General features: G+C 45.5%; 1 protein-coding gene across 1 annotated transcript in view; it reads right to left on the minus strand.

The window, feature by feature from the left end:
* Nucleotides 1-15,714, minus strand: part of PARP1 (poly(ADP-ribose) polymerase 1) — a 31,970-nt gene extending 16,256 nt beyond the window's left edge. Inside the window, exons 1-10 of the mRNA XM_026060450.1 lie at nt 15,697-15,714; nt 14,910-15,072; nt 13,877-13,995; nt 12,520-12,734; nt 6,883-6,979; nt 5,103-5,219; nt 4,104-4,280; nt 3,537-3,678; nt 1,598-1,738; nt 597-839 (exon numbers count right to left, since the gene is read on the minus strand). Coding sequence (XP_025916235.1) covers nt 597-839; nt 1,598-1,738; nt 3,537-3,678; nt 4,104-4,280; nt 5,103-5,219; nt 6,883-6,979; nt 12,520-12,734; nt 13,877-13,995; nt 14,910-15,066 — 1,408 coding nt within the window. The 5' untranslated portion in view covers nt 15,067-15,072; nt 15,697-15,714. The remainder of the gene's footprint in view (nt 1-596; nt 840-1,597; nt 1,739-3,536; nt 3,679-4,103; nt 4,281-5,102; nt 5,220-6,882; nt 6,980-12,519; nt 12,735-13,876; nt 13,996-14,909; nt 15,073-15,696) is intronic.
* Nucleotides 15,715-16,484: the final 770 nt, after the last annotated feature.

Raw genomic sequence — 16,484 nt, forward strand, 5'->3', positions numbered from 1 at the left:
GAAACCAAAGCTTCGAGGACATGGAGAAGCATGGTTTCTGAAGAAAGGTGAGCAGATCAGACGATTTTGTTCACTTTCCATCATTAATAATGCAAGCTTGCTACAGCTTAGGTGAAGAATGCTACTGGTATTGGCTTTTTTTCCCCCCCATTAAAAAGTTTTATGTTCTACACGCAGTAGAGCAAAGATTCATTGCTCTGGACCCCAGCATTTTCTCTCTTGGGGGCACTCCTGTGGGGTCACAGTAGGATCTGGCACATCTTGGTGCACCAGAACCTCCATGGAGCTATGACACTGACCCAGACTGGCAGAGGAGCCGAGGTGTTAGGAGGAAGAGCCTGGACTGATGCCAAAAAGCCTAAAGCACATACAGGACTGAAGATCTCTGAAGCAAAAATGAACTACAGGAAACAGCCATTTCAGGACAACTTCATGATCAATTAAAGGTAGTCTTGCCTTGGGGTTTCATTATTTAAATTAATCATGAGAAAAAGGGCAGAGAACTCAGGAATGGGTGAGGCTGGACTATATCCAGGCGTGCTTTGTATATGCAGCACTCAACAGGCCTGTGGAGAAACGACCACTTTGTTATTCACCTTGTTCTTCTTTGACCTTCCCAGCACTCTTCATATTTGGTGGCTTGCTGCACTTCCCATCCACGGACACCTCCTGGTGCTCCATTTTCACCTCTGCACCCCAAGGTGAAAGCGCATGGAGAGAGAGAAGCTCCTGAAAGCCCTTGCTGGAGGATTTCACATCCCGAAGAAACTCCTCTGAGACCACACGGACTTTGGCCTCCTTCACTTCCTCCATCTTCTTGTTCATTTTCTCCACATCCTCTGCAAAGGCAGTATGGGAAAGGGGGAGAAAAAGCATCAGGTTTCAGACTTCAGCCCCCACCTCTGTCCATGATTCATGGCCATGCAATGCTCTGAGGAAATGCAGTTCCACCACATTTTGGATTCACCRTGTTCTTTGGAAAAGCCCCAGCAGCTCAAAGCTGCAGCCTGCACTAAAACAAGAACAACCATATTTTACCTTGCTGGTCTAGGTATCTCCCCCTGGGCTGGAGCTGTACAGCCCCTCGTGGGCTGCCCGGCAGGTGGGAACAGTTCTACCTCAGTGCCCAGTACAGGACTTCAAGTCCAACATGACAGGAGAGCAGGCCCGTAGCTGCCAGCAGAGGAAACCCAGTTCAGACACACAGCTCTGCTGGGCTTGGGGGCTGCCGCCTTCAAGCGCCCATGGCTGGCTCCATGGCTTCTCTAAAGCAAGCTGTGCGCAGAATCCACATTGTCTTTTGTCCCACCGAGGGCGGCCAGCACACCACCACGGTCTGTGCACAGAGACCTGAGCTCCAGCTGTCGCAAACCTGATAGAATCTTACTGCACAACCTGCAGGATTAAAGTGCTAGCTAAGTAAAATTCAAACAGCATACATCTGTCTTTACCTTTCCAAGCACACTAAGACCACGTGTGCACGCAAACACATGCCCTAATCCAAACACAATTCAACAGAAAGATGAGGACAGTGTGTCCTCTCTAACTCACTCAGTTCTGCTACCAAGCTACTAATAATCAAAGCAAGGCTGCTCACTCTGTGTGCTGATGCACAAGGTGGCCTTGTTAGCACTTCCCGTCATCTTTCCTCCCAGGTTCTCCACAATGCTCTTCACCTCCTCCTTGTTTTTGGACAGCTTTCCAAGAACCAAGATCTTCATGTTGGTCAGTGGTTTATCTAGGGGTTTGGAAACAACACAGTATGTTAGCCACAGGCACAGAGCTCCCCCGGACAAACAACGAACACAACAGGACAGAATGCTGCAAGCTCAGGAAGATCAGCCCAGTGGGAGGAGATGAGGGTCTAAGCAGATCCAACCTGCGCTAGGCAAGCAGGAGAACAGCTCCCTTTCACCTAGGAAAGGCCACAAAGCCCAGCATCTGCCAACACACAAAAGGGTCCCTAGGGAAGGGGTGGAAGACAGGGAAGATGGATATGTAGCTGCATTATTTGCCTGCAACTTTTTCTATCAGTCTGCTTCAGCACTGTGCTACTAGAGACCCTGCATTGCTTCTCTCTTCCTTCAATGCCTGGACAACACAGGAGAAACTCACTGTAACATGAAAGCTCCTGCTTCTTCAAAAGCAAATCTATTTGCAAGGAGCTGGAGAAGGAGGACTGTCTCACACAACACCGTGTTCCCACATTACACAATACCTTCTGGTCTTGATCTTACAGAGAGCACAAAGTTGTAAAACAGATGAATCATGCAAACTCTGTAACAAGTCAGGAGCGAACTGGTGACCAGTTGGGGCTCCATCACATTATAATGCAAACACTGATGCAATGAGCTTTGCAATACAAGTAGCCCAAGGACACTGCAAGTGTCTAAGAGCACATCTGCACTGCTAAAGATAAATGGTATTGACTCTGGTTTACAAAATTGAATTTTTTTTTTTTTAAATACAAATTAGTTAGGCTGCTAGCAACCAAGTAACCCAAGTTTAATTCTGGTCAACAGCTTGAGTTTACCTTTAGGGTGCACTGGGTTTGGAATCAACTTGCTAATCAGAACCAAGACCTAGGCTACTTTGTCTTCATTGCTACAATAACATGATTTGGCTAAAATTAGTGGGGCAGAATTACTCCCACCCTTTTCACCACATAACAATAACTCCTTGCTCCCCAAAACTATGGCCAGGACTAAACAAGCTGAATAAGAAAGTATCACAGTTCTTAGCCAACAGGCCACATCATTAAAGCAGGCAACTTGTTCCAACAGCCTACGTGGAATTGCTGGAGCCTAACCTTTTGCCACTTTGCAGGGTGGACACAGCATATCTCTTTTGCACAAGGGAGGTCAGTGGTTGGTAAAGCCAAATCCAGATAGAGAATCTTAAATAACCTTTCCATAAAACTTATCCGCAGTGCCAGATACTCCACATCCAGTGTTGTTCCCAAAAGATGGTAAGCAAGAAGGCATTTCACAGCAGCTCTCATGTGGGACACATTTTGGAACATGAGCCTCGAAGTTTTTGATTCATTGCAAACACATCATTCCCTCACTACCACCAAGCGCCCAGAACGGTTTCTAAGACAACAACCAGGATCCCGAGTGTGTATCCCCAGAAGACACACCATAACAGGGTCTGCCTATGCTAGAAAGACAAAGCACAAGCAACTCCGCTATGGGGCGCTGGAAGAGCTCAGGCTGTTTGGAGGCAGGAGAACAGCAGACAGCGTGTCTGCCCAGGATGGCATATACGTCTGGCCAGAAGTTGCATTACACACTGTCCTGAACTCCCAAAAGGAATAAATTACTGGAGCCATAGGAAGATGTTTCAAACTTGCTGGACACAGAGGCGAAGGTTCCCAGAAACACACTCTCTTCTACCAGAAGTCCTATTACAAGACCTGATACCTGCCTTTCTTCTCCCTGTTTCAATAGCAGGGCAACGACTCCAAAAATTCACCAGTAATTTTACTGTCTAGCAGATCTTGTTTTATTCTGACCCATGCCCAGCTAGTGGCTTACCTCTGGGTGCAGACACAGTCTCTGCCAAAGGAGCAGACACGGAAGGAGGAGGAACAGAGTTCACAGTTGCAGCCTCTGGAGGGAATATCCTGTCCTGTTTTTTACACTTAAATTTCTTGAGATAGGGAATTTCCCGAAACTCCTGTGGGATGGAAGCACAAGTAGAGTTCAAAACAAAACAAGTACTATTATAAGACTTAAAGACTAATTCTAGCATGGGCCAGATCTTGGCATTTACTGCAGGTCTCGGAAAGAATTTCCAAGACATTCATACTAAAGTAGACAAATACCCATTTTACTGACTGAGAAAACAAAGCTAGAAAAAGGAAAATGACTGGTTTCAAATCAAACTAGCAACATCTCTTTCAGTTCTGCATTACTGGAAAACATTTTGTTATCCATTAGTTGCTTATCACTGGATTTCCCCACTGTCACAGCTGTTCACAACTGCAGCAAATTCTGCTCTCTAGCATCTGACACTGCCTGCTGCTCATTCAACCTCTTTACAAGAAGTAACATCAGTTAAGAAATGTGCTTCAGATCATCAAATTTGCAGTAAACACCCACCTTGGGGATTATCCAGTCTTTCCTGTTGGGCGTCTGTGTTTTCGCAACACACTTAGTCCAGGCAGTAATATCCCCTGAACAGTAATATGCATCACTCTTGAATACAAACTGCCCCTTACACTGCTCACAGGGAAGCAGAGCTCCAAATGCCATCCCATCTGCTACTCGGTCCAAAATCTAAAGCAACAAAGAATGCAAAACAGGTCATGGCAGAAAGAGACTGGAAGCCTGCATGCTACATTACACTGAGTTGGACAACAAAAAAAACTGTAGGGCTGCTGGCACACAGATGTAGACATTTCCAGCACTTCCTGTCATGTGTACATTGCACATAAACCAAGACTCTCAAAGCTATTTGATTTACAATGCCTTAAAGACATGACACTAAGTTTCCCCAGTTACGCTGTACCTGCTCACACCTGTGACTTGCAACCTCTCCCATCTGAGCTCTGCATTCAAGACAGCACACCTACTACACCACACCTGACCAGGCAACAGCGCAGAAGCAGCAAAGGAAGAGACAAGACACTGCTTCTGAGCACATAAGCACTTACGTGGGAAGGTTGGTTCAGGCAGTCCCAGTTTTCCTACCTAGAGAGTGTTTCTTGACCATTTTGTGTCTAGACACTTCTCACATCCCATCCCAGACTCCTTATACAGAGACTTAATAAGTACATGCTATGACCAACTTGCTCTTGAAGAGCCAGCAGCAACAAAATACAGACCAGTTCGTGCATGGCAGAATAAGGACACATCACTGAGATCAAGGAGCCGAACTGGGCATCAAACACCGCCACATGGCTCCTTAATAAGTAAGTGTAATGGCAATATCATCCGAGTCTAGTGACAAAAGGACTGGGTTTTGCACTCAATTTCTGTCTGCAGTGTTATGCTAGGAAAGTGCTTCAGACCTGTGGACCTTGCAGCAATATCAGTTTGGGTCAGCTTCACCGATTCAAGGATCCAGTACACACGCAAAGCAACTATGCCTCAACTCACGGCATTCTCCCCAGAAGGTACTTCCTGCTTGTTGGCGATCAGCAGCTCTTTCAGGTCATTTGTGGAGCAGACCTTCCTCAGCTCATCCTTGATGCCCCAAATCAGCTCTGTCTGCTCCTGTTGACAAAAGCTGGCAGTTTAGGCACTTGCAGTCAATCACCTTCTATGAACAACACTCCTGAAATTGCAGTACATGGACAAGGTTTCAACAAACCCATGGTATCTTAAACACAGCCAGTGAGATAAGGAGTACYATGAATCAGTATCTTTACTGAAATGGAGTCTCACACGTTTTACTCCAAACACCTGAAACAGGTCTTTAAAGTCACACGCTTCAGACTTCTGTATGAATATAAGAACGCACCACGGCTGCAACACATCTTGTCTCTTCTCAAGATCACACGTGGGAAGGACAGCCCTGTGGGATTCTATAAATACCAGTGCCTCTGTCATGTACGCATGCAAAAAATGCCATGGAGTAACATTTACAGCACTATCCCACAGAAAAAGATAAAATTATACTAACAAGGCAGTCAGTTTTCAGATAGAGTGGAATCTGTGCTTCTATCACACTTTTACCTTTGGTGAGTTCTCAAAAGCCTTTGTAAATATCACTTAACTAGTTCATATTGCAAAAAAGCAGAGATGTTGATGTATCCAAGCTATGCAGCAAAACAGAAGTCACAAATGGCGATAGGTGCTGTCCTTGTTTTAAGCCACTAGAGCATAAGAGGAATTTCTACAGATCAGTCACCGCAAGCACTGTGCGAGTCTGGACGTTCTTTTGGACCTTTCCACCAAAGGTGACAGGGTTGGACAGCAAAAAAACACCATAAAAATATCTCAGATAGCGTCTGAATGTGTTTTTTTTCATTGTTTGTACTCAAAGATGATGCCTACTCTGTGACAACTGGTTGCCCGTGTCTTAAACTCCCCCCCACCCAGTGTCAATGGTCATGCTTGATGAAATATTGCTAAACTCCCCCATTAAGTGAATGTGGGCCCAAAGTTAATCCTGATCCCCAAATTAACCTGATCTGTCCTAAATGTCTGCATTCCAGCACTGAAACCTGGATAAGGCCTCACCTGTGCTTTGCTAAAGATTAAGCTACTACCACACAACAAAAAAAGAAAACTTCAGTTCAAAGGCAGATGCATCATTTTTCTACAGCTCCATTAACACTTCAATTTCAGCAAAAGCTGCTGTTCATTTTTTTTCTTGGAGAGTACCTATGTTAAACTTTCAACAAATACAAAATTTTGAAGCTCCCTCAGAAATTCATCCCGCAATATTCTAGAAAAAAAAAAAAGGTAGAAAGCTGTGATTTATCACACTTTCTACTCAGGAACTGAACACAGCTTGCCAGAGGGTGAAAAACGTATGACTTCTCACTAATCTAGTTAACACTCTACTTCTGTTTAATTTTCACAACGAGCTGTTTATTCGGTTCCCAGCTCTTCTGCAACAGTATTCAGTCTCCGAGTTTCAGCTGCTACAACCAGACAATACAGGAAGGACCACAGAACCAACTTCCCTGAGGGAGAAGGCGCTTAACCGGATCTGTTTGAATCCAATAAACATAACTCCTTGAGTTTTCCTTCCTGATCTTTCGGAAGACAGCCGCAGGGTGAACTACCTTCAGCAAAGCCTTAATGAAAGGGGATCCTGTGTGTCAGGACATGAGGACCGCCTGTCTCCTGTGCTGCAACCCTGCTTTAATTAGTGCCTGACACTATGCTGTAAGAGGCAGTTTTACAGATTTGATTAGCTAAAACTCACCTTCAGCAGTTTCTCCTGCTTTGATTCTTTCTCTTTTTCTTTTTTCTGTTTCTTTTTCGCAGTCACATTTCCATCTACCTCTTCTCCTTTTCTCTTTCTAATAGAAAAAAAAAGCCACACACACATGAAAGGAAGTCATTCAAGCAACTGTTCAGCAGTTACCAGAGCTCACTGTGCTGATATCTGCAGAGGCTTGACTATCCTGAATTTTGGCAGGCAAGCTCAATTCTTCAAATTCCTCAATGCTAGATTGTAGACATGTACTTGGCTCTGCAAAGAAAAAGCCTTCATCAGGTCAGGTACGCATAGAGCTATTCCACAGGATAACTGTTTGATCTGGCAGAACACAAAGTACTGCAACATTTGGACTTTCAGGCATACTCATCTACACCTGTATTAGTTACTCCAAAGGCATACTTAAGAATCATTGACTATATCTAAATATACCTCTCCAAATAATCTGAGGAGCTATAGCAAGGCAGGTTAAAAGACTATTGTGTCTTTCAGCTGCATCAATAGCTTGACTTTTCAGCTCAGACAGTACATACTTTTGAGATAAACAACAGCAAACATAGTAACTTTAATTAGCCAGCACACTGGGAAACGAGGTATTTCCCAGCTAACTTCTCTTTAGACTGGAGTTAAGTCAAGTCTCTGAAATCAGACAGGAGGAAGTTTCTGCTTGTAAGCTACTTCCAGGCTGATACCGCTTTCATGACATACTACTGTGCAGTTTTGTGTGAGGAATTTTATTGCTATTAGCTGAGGCCTTAGAGCTCTGCAGGGAGAATTTTAGAAAGCTTTGCTCAAGAAAGACTGGAAAGAAGAGGAAGCCAAATGAAAGCCAGGAGGATTTTGGCAGACTTCAGAACGACAAAAGACCTCAGTAGAAGATCGCTTACATTTCCAGAGACAGGTGTCATCCTCTTGGTCTGCCTGGTTTCAAAATACATCAACACCAATAAATGAAATCAGTGCGTGTTTTCACTATGAGGAAATAAAGGGAAATTTTACCCCACTTGAGGCAGAAGGGACCCAGAACTTGAGGCAGAACATGAACACTGCTTGGATCGCATGCTTGATTTTGAGAGAGCTGCTATCACTTAGGAACATCAGCCAGGTTTCTTTTTAAGAAAGAATCTGTAGCTTAACTTTATAAGCTGTGGCTGATGGTTAAGACAAAGTTAACATTCTTTGTAACTCTTCTACTCTCAATTTTAAACATTTCACCTTCTAGCTTTACTACCTTTAAGACTGACCTAGTACTAAAGCTTAGAAGCTATAAAGCTGCAGAATGTTAAGAGCACCCTCCCTGAAGACTCAGACATTAGCGACCTGTAAGTTCTAGTGAAACTGTCCTGGGCCTAAGATTGGGCCAAATTCTAATTTTATTTGCAACAGCTACCAGTAGCCCTTCATTAACACCTCTGACCAAATCATAACTCGGATCACTTTGCAAATCTTGAAGGTGCTAATTTTGTAGAAGATTCCTTCTCTCAGCTGTCTCCCTGCAAGGTCCCATCAGTCTGAGGTGGAGTTACATCGCAAGCTACCCTACCTCAGAGGACACATGAAAGAAGCCTCACTTCGCTACCAGCAAGTGCTTGTATTTCACAAGGAAAGTTCCATATTGTTTGCTCAGGCGTGCAAGCGTGACCCAGGGAGCCAGGGCTGGGTCCAGCTCAAATGCAGCCTTGCCTTCAAACATCCCCAGAACAAGCAAATCACACTTTCCTCTCCTTCCCCTACTCCAGTGCCCACAAGGGACAATCCCAGAGTGTCTGCCAAGCCCACAAAGTACAACACGCTAACCACAGGGATCACGACTTCGTGAAGTTTTAAACCAGTCACAGGTACCCAGCGTTACCTGGGAAAAACATACCACCTCAACCGCAGAGCGCTCTGCTAAGCCTTCCCAAGCCAGAGGACTTAACGACGTCAGCATTTACGTTGGGTGCTCAAGCGCTGGGTTGAACAGGGACCCCAGTATCTGAAGTGCCTCTCTCTGGGCAGCCCAAGAAGCAGGCTGGCTCCAGCAAGCCAAGATTCACTCCTATGCAGTAACCTGTCTCCTCTTCGAAAGGAGGGAAGGCACCAGGCAAGCTGCCGGAACCCGACTGCACCGCTGTGAGGCCCCAGGGCCAAGGGAAAGCATCCACATCCCATCAGCGACTCTCACTTTTGGCGGCTTCTCCTCAGAGTCAAGGGGGCAGCAGGCTGCCCTCCCCTGACAGGGCGATTACCATACCTGTTCCAGCCACTTGAGCAAATTGCACAGCAGGAGCAATCATCTGGATCGCAGGCAGAGGAATAAAGCTGTCAGTCACCATCCTCTGTTTCCTCAGGAGCCTGGCTACGCCAGAGACTTAGCAAGCACTAATTATCATTTTAYACAGCCCAGGGAAGGGAAGGCCAAAGTGGAATTCATCTCACACATGTACCTACAAGCCACAAAYGGGAAGTTTTAGAACAATTGAGGAAAAACATGCTCGCTGACTGACACACACGTTCATTTTATCTCCTGTGCCCGGGACCAGACACTGCATGTTGCAAACAGCAGCCAGGTGCTACTGTATACACCCTGTCTCCCACTGGGGAAGCATCAGTCTTCAGGCATTCAACAGGTACAGTTCAACAACAGCTTGCTTAAAAAGACCAATACTTACCGGCCAACACAAATCACTTCTCACCTTCATGGGGGATATAGAACTACAAATTTTATCCCAACTTTGAAGAAGCTGAAGAGGGAGGCAAACTGGCCCACTCCAGCCTGGCTCTTTCTTACTATCTAGTCTATTTTTCATGCTCCCCTCCCTAAAATGAGAATAAASGGGAAAGGAGTCATGGCAACCCTGAATAAAGCAAGCAACAGGCACAAGGAGGAACAGGAACTCCCCTTCTTCTCCTCCTCCCTTTAAAGCACTGTGGGATTGATCCTGACACGAGCACTTGCTCTCCATCTCACGTAACTTCTGCGGTTAACCCAGTGCCGCACGACAATGTCTCTAGAATGACACTTTACTTCAGTCCCCAGGGAAGGTAACACAAGACAGCAACTCTACCCAGGCAAGCAAGGCAAAAAAGTACAGGAGAGTATTACACCCTGGAGCAGAAAGGCTAAACATATGCTGCCAAAGAAGCACAGTCCACGGGTGCTGGCAAGCTGCTCTTGCAGTTCCTACATGAGTAGAGGAGCACTCCTTCCTGCACAGAAGCCCCCAGCAAGGACTCAAGAGTCTCCTTCCCTGGCACTGCAAAGGGCTGGCACTCAGGCGCGGCAGCCCTCAGCCGGGAGAGGGTCAGGTTGTCTCACCCAGAGCTGACTACAGAAAGGAGCCAGGACCCTTGTAGGAAACCTTCCCATTTTTGTCCTTCGGGGGAAGAAGTATTCCAACCTATTCTAGATGGCCCAGCTCAGTGCCTCTCATACGCAACATGCAGATAACACTACTACCCTTACAGAAAGGGCTGCCAGGACAGTCCAAAAGTCTGCTGAGCTCCTCCAAGGAGTATGGGCTAGGCATGCAGAAGCAGCACACAAGTTTGGACGTGTCATATCCAAGCTGCAGAGACAACATTTAAGTCAAGATATAATTTGAATGTAGTACAAGCATAGACATCTTTAAAGATCACTTTTGGAATCTCACCTACAGCAGATGCTGTAATGTCATTTCTGTAAGATGCTGTAAATTCTGTCATTAATTTCTGTTATCTGATTGAACACACAAGATGAATCATCAGAGGTATCTGCATCTTATTCAAGCTTTTTTTCCTTTCGTCTCCTCCTCCTTCTTCAGAATTTCTATGCTTTCTTGACAAACAATCACCAGGTAGAAAGCATACTACACTTCTCCCTCACTTATGCAGTTTATTCGACAGACAACTACTTTTCAATTGACCCTTAATATCCTTGGCTCAAGCACCCAGCCTAAACAGCAGGAGAAAGGTAGTGCAGCATAAGAGCCAGCCAGCACCTTCATGGTTGAGGGGCTTGCAAAGCAGGAAAGATGAGAGGTCCTGCTACTTTTCTGGCACGAGGTCCTAGTTTACATTACCCTACCTCACCAGCTTTTTTCCACTGCAGTTCTAGGCTTTTATTTACACAGTGACTTGGCAAACTACACTGTGGCCTATCTTCGCAAAGCCTTCATAGTTTGAATAGCATCCCAGCAGTGGCCCAGGAAAGGAGAGGCAGGGCCGACAAGAGAAACACTTGCACAAACTTCTAGTGCTCTGCCAAAGACCTGGGAAAAAAACCTAAAAATATCCTTCTTAAACTCATGCACTGCTCTAGGACAAAGCAGAGCACTCACCTCTGCACAAAAAGCAGAGGACTACTTGAAAATTTGCAAGTAAATTAAACCACTGAACTTCTACTTATATCCTGCAACGTGCACAGAAGCGAAGTGCCTGTGTGAAAAGATGGCAGGTTGCCTGGCAGCGACAGACAGTTCTTCACACTCAGAAAGATCACAGCCTGCAGTCGTTCAGCTGACTTAGCCGAGAAGTGAGGCACCTGACAGGGCTCCCCGAGGAGCACTTGCTCATGCAATACTGCAGGACCCCRTCAGGCACCTCCACCATGGCTGGATGTTTCTGGAACAACTGCTTCCAAGCTGAACAAAGTGTGGAAGATGAATGGCAGCATCTCAATGACACATAGGTCAGTTTACACACACTCCACTCTGCAACCAACAACTGAGGATGACATTCAGATGGATGCGAGGTTCTGAGCAGCACTCTGTGCCCATTAGACACACATCTGGAGGACCAATGCTGAAAAAGACTGCACAGATTTGACACATCTATGTTTCCTCAGAACCCAACATTGGCCTCACTGGACAGTTTCACACTGAATCCTGGTAAAAACAGAGCTGAATTCAGTCTACAATGCACATGGAGAAGTCTGAAGTCTTACAAAGACAAGTTCTTTTCTGTTTTCAGACCCCAGCAATGCCTCATGTTCCCTCTTTCATGGGGACTATGCAACAGTGGCTTGCATTATGAACTTCAAAAACAAGTAACAAAAGCCTTCATTAACAGAGAGAGATTGACCAAAGCTAAGAAGTAACCTGGAAGCACTTTTCTGTCACGGGCCTCTAACTAGAAATTTCAATACAAGACAATGAATTTTCAGTTTTAGCATAAAAGACTTGGCAAACAAAAGCATCCAAGCGTCAGCACTACTCAGCCGATACACACCGTTATCAGATTCAGTGCCTGTCACACATCAACAGTTCATAGATAAGACATGTCAAATCAATTCTCTAACAAGTGGCTAGAACAGAGAAACCATCGCTGATAACAGCATCGCACAGGAGAGACAAAGCCCAGCATCCATCTGTATAAAGCACACATTATTTTATGGCTGAAAGCCCGACATCAGTTTTCCAAGTCACAGCTGCTGGTCTCTGTGCTTTCTCTACGCAGTCACAGGAGGCACTTGAAATGCCAACGCCTAGTGATGGGGAGCTTGTCTGTTGTCATCTGCTTAATACCAGGAGACTGCCCAGAGCCTCCTACAACCGCTATTCATTTTGAGAGAGACAATAATGCTAAAAAACATTTATCATAGACGCATTTGAAGACAAGTAATAGCTCCTTTAGACAACACAGTCTCTTACATTCCCTACATACCCTTCGCTCTTGGTAGCTGGAAGCTGTTTCTTCAGAGTTTCTTTATCTTCAGCTTTCAAGATCCCGAAGCCCAGGAGCTGAGTGGCCCCGTACGTCGGGAGGAAGCCCAGCTCTGCTCGGCGGCTCACGAAACAGTCCGGGTGGTACCAGTTATCTATCATGCCCAGCTGTGGCTTTTCAGGATGCACCATCTTCTTGGAAATTCGGATCTGGCCCTGAGGCAGGTTAAAGTGACACAAGAGCAATCATTAGGATGCCCTAGAAAGGGCAAGATGTTAATAAGCTCATCCAACTAGCATAACAATTCCTAAGCAGCTGCAGAACAGCAATGTTTCCTCTATCAAAACCTGTAACTTTTATTAAAGCCCCGTCACTTAAGCTCCTCTGTTTTCCTGAATATTTCGTCTGAGATGAGTTTCTCCACATATATTTCAGTTTGAAAGAAATCCTCTCAACTGAACCGAAGCTGAAAACCCAGACTTTTAAGTGGTTTTCTGCTCAAGAAACCACTCCAACAGATAAACTCCTTGCAGTCTTTACTCACTCAACTCCCTGATGCCCAGTAAAGTTGAACAAGCAAAGCTCACATGACCAAACCCTATGCAGGGAAGTCCAAAAGCTAGCTTTACATCCCTAACACTGAGCATCAACACTAATAAGATGCAAAAAGCTGTGAACTTCTCTTCCCATTTTACTGCAAATTACTTTTCAGATTCCAACAACTACTTGTTTTAGGTGTTTTTAGACCCCAGTCCTGCACACTCCAGTATGGATATGTCTACACAGCAGTCACCAGTGTTTCTGCAGACAGGAACATACCAGAACTGGTGTTTAGACCTGCACAAGTGAGGGCCATTCGCATCCATCAGTACAAAGAGGCTCAGAGCTTCATTTTGCCAATGCTATTTAAAAGCGGAGCACCAAGATGTGCTCAGCTACAGGGCAGGATGCATCATTAATGAGCTGCAATACTGGTTTCGTATGGCTCCAGGGAGTTAATACAGATACATTGCACATGAACAGAGCCGGTCTTGTTGAGGGGGAGGAAGAGGCTGACACCTTTGACACGCTCCAACAAGTGACAAAAGCTACAGTTTGTGGTGGTGAGTGGCGTTGCAGTCTGGTCCCAGGCCCAAGCAAAAAGAAGCATCAACAGGTCTAAAGCTCAGGCTCCAGACTGAGGGATGCCTTTACTGCCACCTGTCCAGGGCGTAGCTGCTCTTGACACACACAAGTGCAACTTTGCAAGTGCCTTGCAGATGCAAGACAGACAGGAAACAATTATAAAAGTCACTGTTTGAACTGGGACTGGTGGGAGAAAAGACAAGAGTTGGAGAACTAAAGAAAAGCTTCTCACCTTTTCTATTTTCTGTTCACAGCCTTTGCAAGTACTTCTGTTAGACTTGGCATATTCTGCAGCAAAGTCATTTAGGCTCTTCTCAGCCTTGCCACCTCCTTCCTGGTCCCCTCCTTTTCCTGGAGTGCAAAGGCAAATACAGAGTTTGGCTTTAAAAGGCTTTTTTTTTTTTTTTTTAATTATTATTATTATTATTCTCTGTCCCAGATTGTTAGCAGGTTAGCCATCTGGATTAACAAATCCCTGTGTTCCAGTGAACCATCTGTCAAGAATCTGAATACAGAGTAAAAATAAATCAGTCCATGCTCAAAAGCACTTTTAAAATATGAAGAGTTTTCTAAGCAATCAAGTAGCAATTGTAGAAGGTTGCTCATTGAAGGCTTTTTGAAGACTTTCCAAGGTGCACAGAGCTGACCTTTTTTACCCCTTTTCTAGAGAAGTATAAAATGAGATCTTATTGAAGAATTTACTGTACCAGGAGTCACAAATAGCTGTGCTTCAAAACGGAGCTCCTCTTCCCAAGTGCCAGTTTCCTTTTATTTTCGTATTATTACATTTCAGCAGGCAGACATCGATCTAAAACTGTCCAGTATCCTCAGTTTAAACAGAGATTGGGTGGATTTAGTCTGTTCTGTACCCAGATCTTTCCTCCTCGTTTCCCTGACTCATTAGCTCACTGTGTAACAATTTCAAAGAGCCACCATACCCATGTGCTACAGTGAAGGTATCATTAAAATAACATACTACCAGAGCATTTGTTAACATTAAGGAACTGAAACCAAAATACACCAGTCAGGAAAACAAAAATATCTGTCAATGCATCTGCCAACTGCCTTGTTTCTTCCTTGCTGGTTTCAGAGGCTAGACCATATTGCCGGCTTCCTACTCTGCAGCATGCCACCACCATGGCAATTCTGCCCATAGCACTTCCTGAAGGGACACAATAATCAAGTAGCCGTAATCTGTCAACGGCTTGACAACAGAAAGCACGCTTCCCGTTGAACCTCTGAACATCAGGAACACCTCTGCTTACCTCCTCCAGGTCCTCCGGTTTCAATGGCTTTCTTGATTTTCTCCTGATCTTCCCATCGGAGCTCAGGGAAGCCATCGATGTCTGTATGGGACACAATTCGAGCCCGCTTCCAGAAGCAGCTGTAGTGATGCCAGTGAGGGACTTTGCCATCAAACATGGGTGACTAGGAAGAAAGCAAAATTAGGCCAAGATGAAGTAACTCAGACAGAATCACGAGGGAAAAAACAAGATAAAATGGAAGCATCTGGATAAACACAAGTAATTTTTTTCCCCCAATTAAAAGATATCTGCAATTTAGGACAAAGTCTAGGAAGAAAATCCAATGTGACAGACAAGGTGCCTGGGGAGAAGTCCAAAGGGGATACACACAGAAAGAGAGTTTACCCAGGTTAAACCGTTTGTCATCCTATTGCTTAGCCCTTCCATATTACTCGAAACAAGAAGCTTGTAGCTTCAGCATGGCTATACCAACTCTGAGCAGACTAGGAGAGGTTTCTTCTCAGTGAGAATCAGGCCATCAGCAGGGATGAGCAATCAAAACAAAGTCAGCGGATGAATCCCCCCTAAAACAGCACTTAGCTTATCTGCTACAACTGTCTGCCTAGGGAGCTGCAGGAGGCAGAGGCAAAATTTAAGAGAAACATTAGGGTCCGACAAAGTTCTGCATGGGGACAAAACCACAACCTAATTCCTTCCTCAAACAGCAAATCCAGAGCACCCTGCCTCATACCCGCCTCACCGGGGAAGTGCTCTGCTCGGTCATGACTCAGACACATAAAGTACCAACCTGGCATCGTTCCGGTTACCAATCAGACAAAATAACTGTATAGTGGTTTGGCTCCAAGTGATGCACACAAACAGTGGCTGTATTAATAATACACAGTGCTGTATTATTATTATTATTACTAAAGATACAGGATTAATGAACTAGGAAAGCCTTCTGTGTACTGCATACAACAGCAAAGCCTTGCCCACGAGCAGGATGGAGGAGGAAGTGGCCTCTGAGGGTCACAGCATGGCACTAGCAAAGCCAGGAGCCCTGGATGACCACATAACCATCCACCAAAACGGTAAAAGGGTGTTCATATTTCCAGGTGCTGGGACTCTTCCTGCGAGCAGGGATTTGGACGGTGCAATAACCCTGCGGCACAGCAGCCCCGCAGGAGCTGCTCTTGGTGTGCTGGGCAGCCTCACGCATCGCCTGTGACACCAGAGCCCCGTCACTCCTCAACTACAGAAAACACACCCAGCATTTTCCTGGCAGACCCTTCATGGCTGCGTAGCCAAGCCGCAGCCTTTCCCCGCCACGAAGGCTTCTGGGGGGCGAGGCATAGGGGCGCGCAGAAGGGGGCCGCGCTGGCTGACCCGTGGGGGCAACCTCGCAAGCAGCAGGGAGCCCTCTTCTATCGCCGTGCTTCTCTCCRTATGGGAGATGAAACCTCCAGGCGAAACAGACCTTGTTTACTCAACTTCTCCCAGCGCACCTATCTCTAGACCATAGTTTCCTAAACAAACTTCGGAAAAAGGAGAGCCGGGTTTGCTTTCTCGTCACGGATGCAGATAACAGAAATTGCT

This window comes from Apteryx rowi, unplaced genomic scaffold (assembly GCF_003343035.1).
Source record: "Apteryx rowi isolate R43461 unplaced genomic scaffold, aptRow1 scaffold_169, whole genome shotgun sequence".
NCBI lineage: Eukaryota > Metazoa > Chordata > Aves > Apterygiformes > Apterygidae > Apteryx > Apteryx rowi.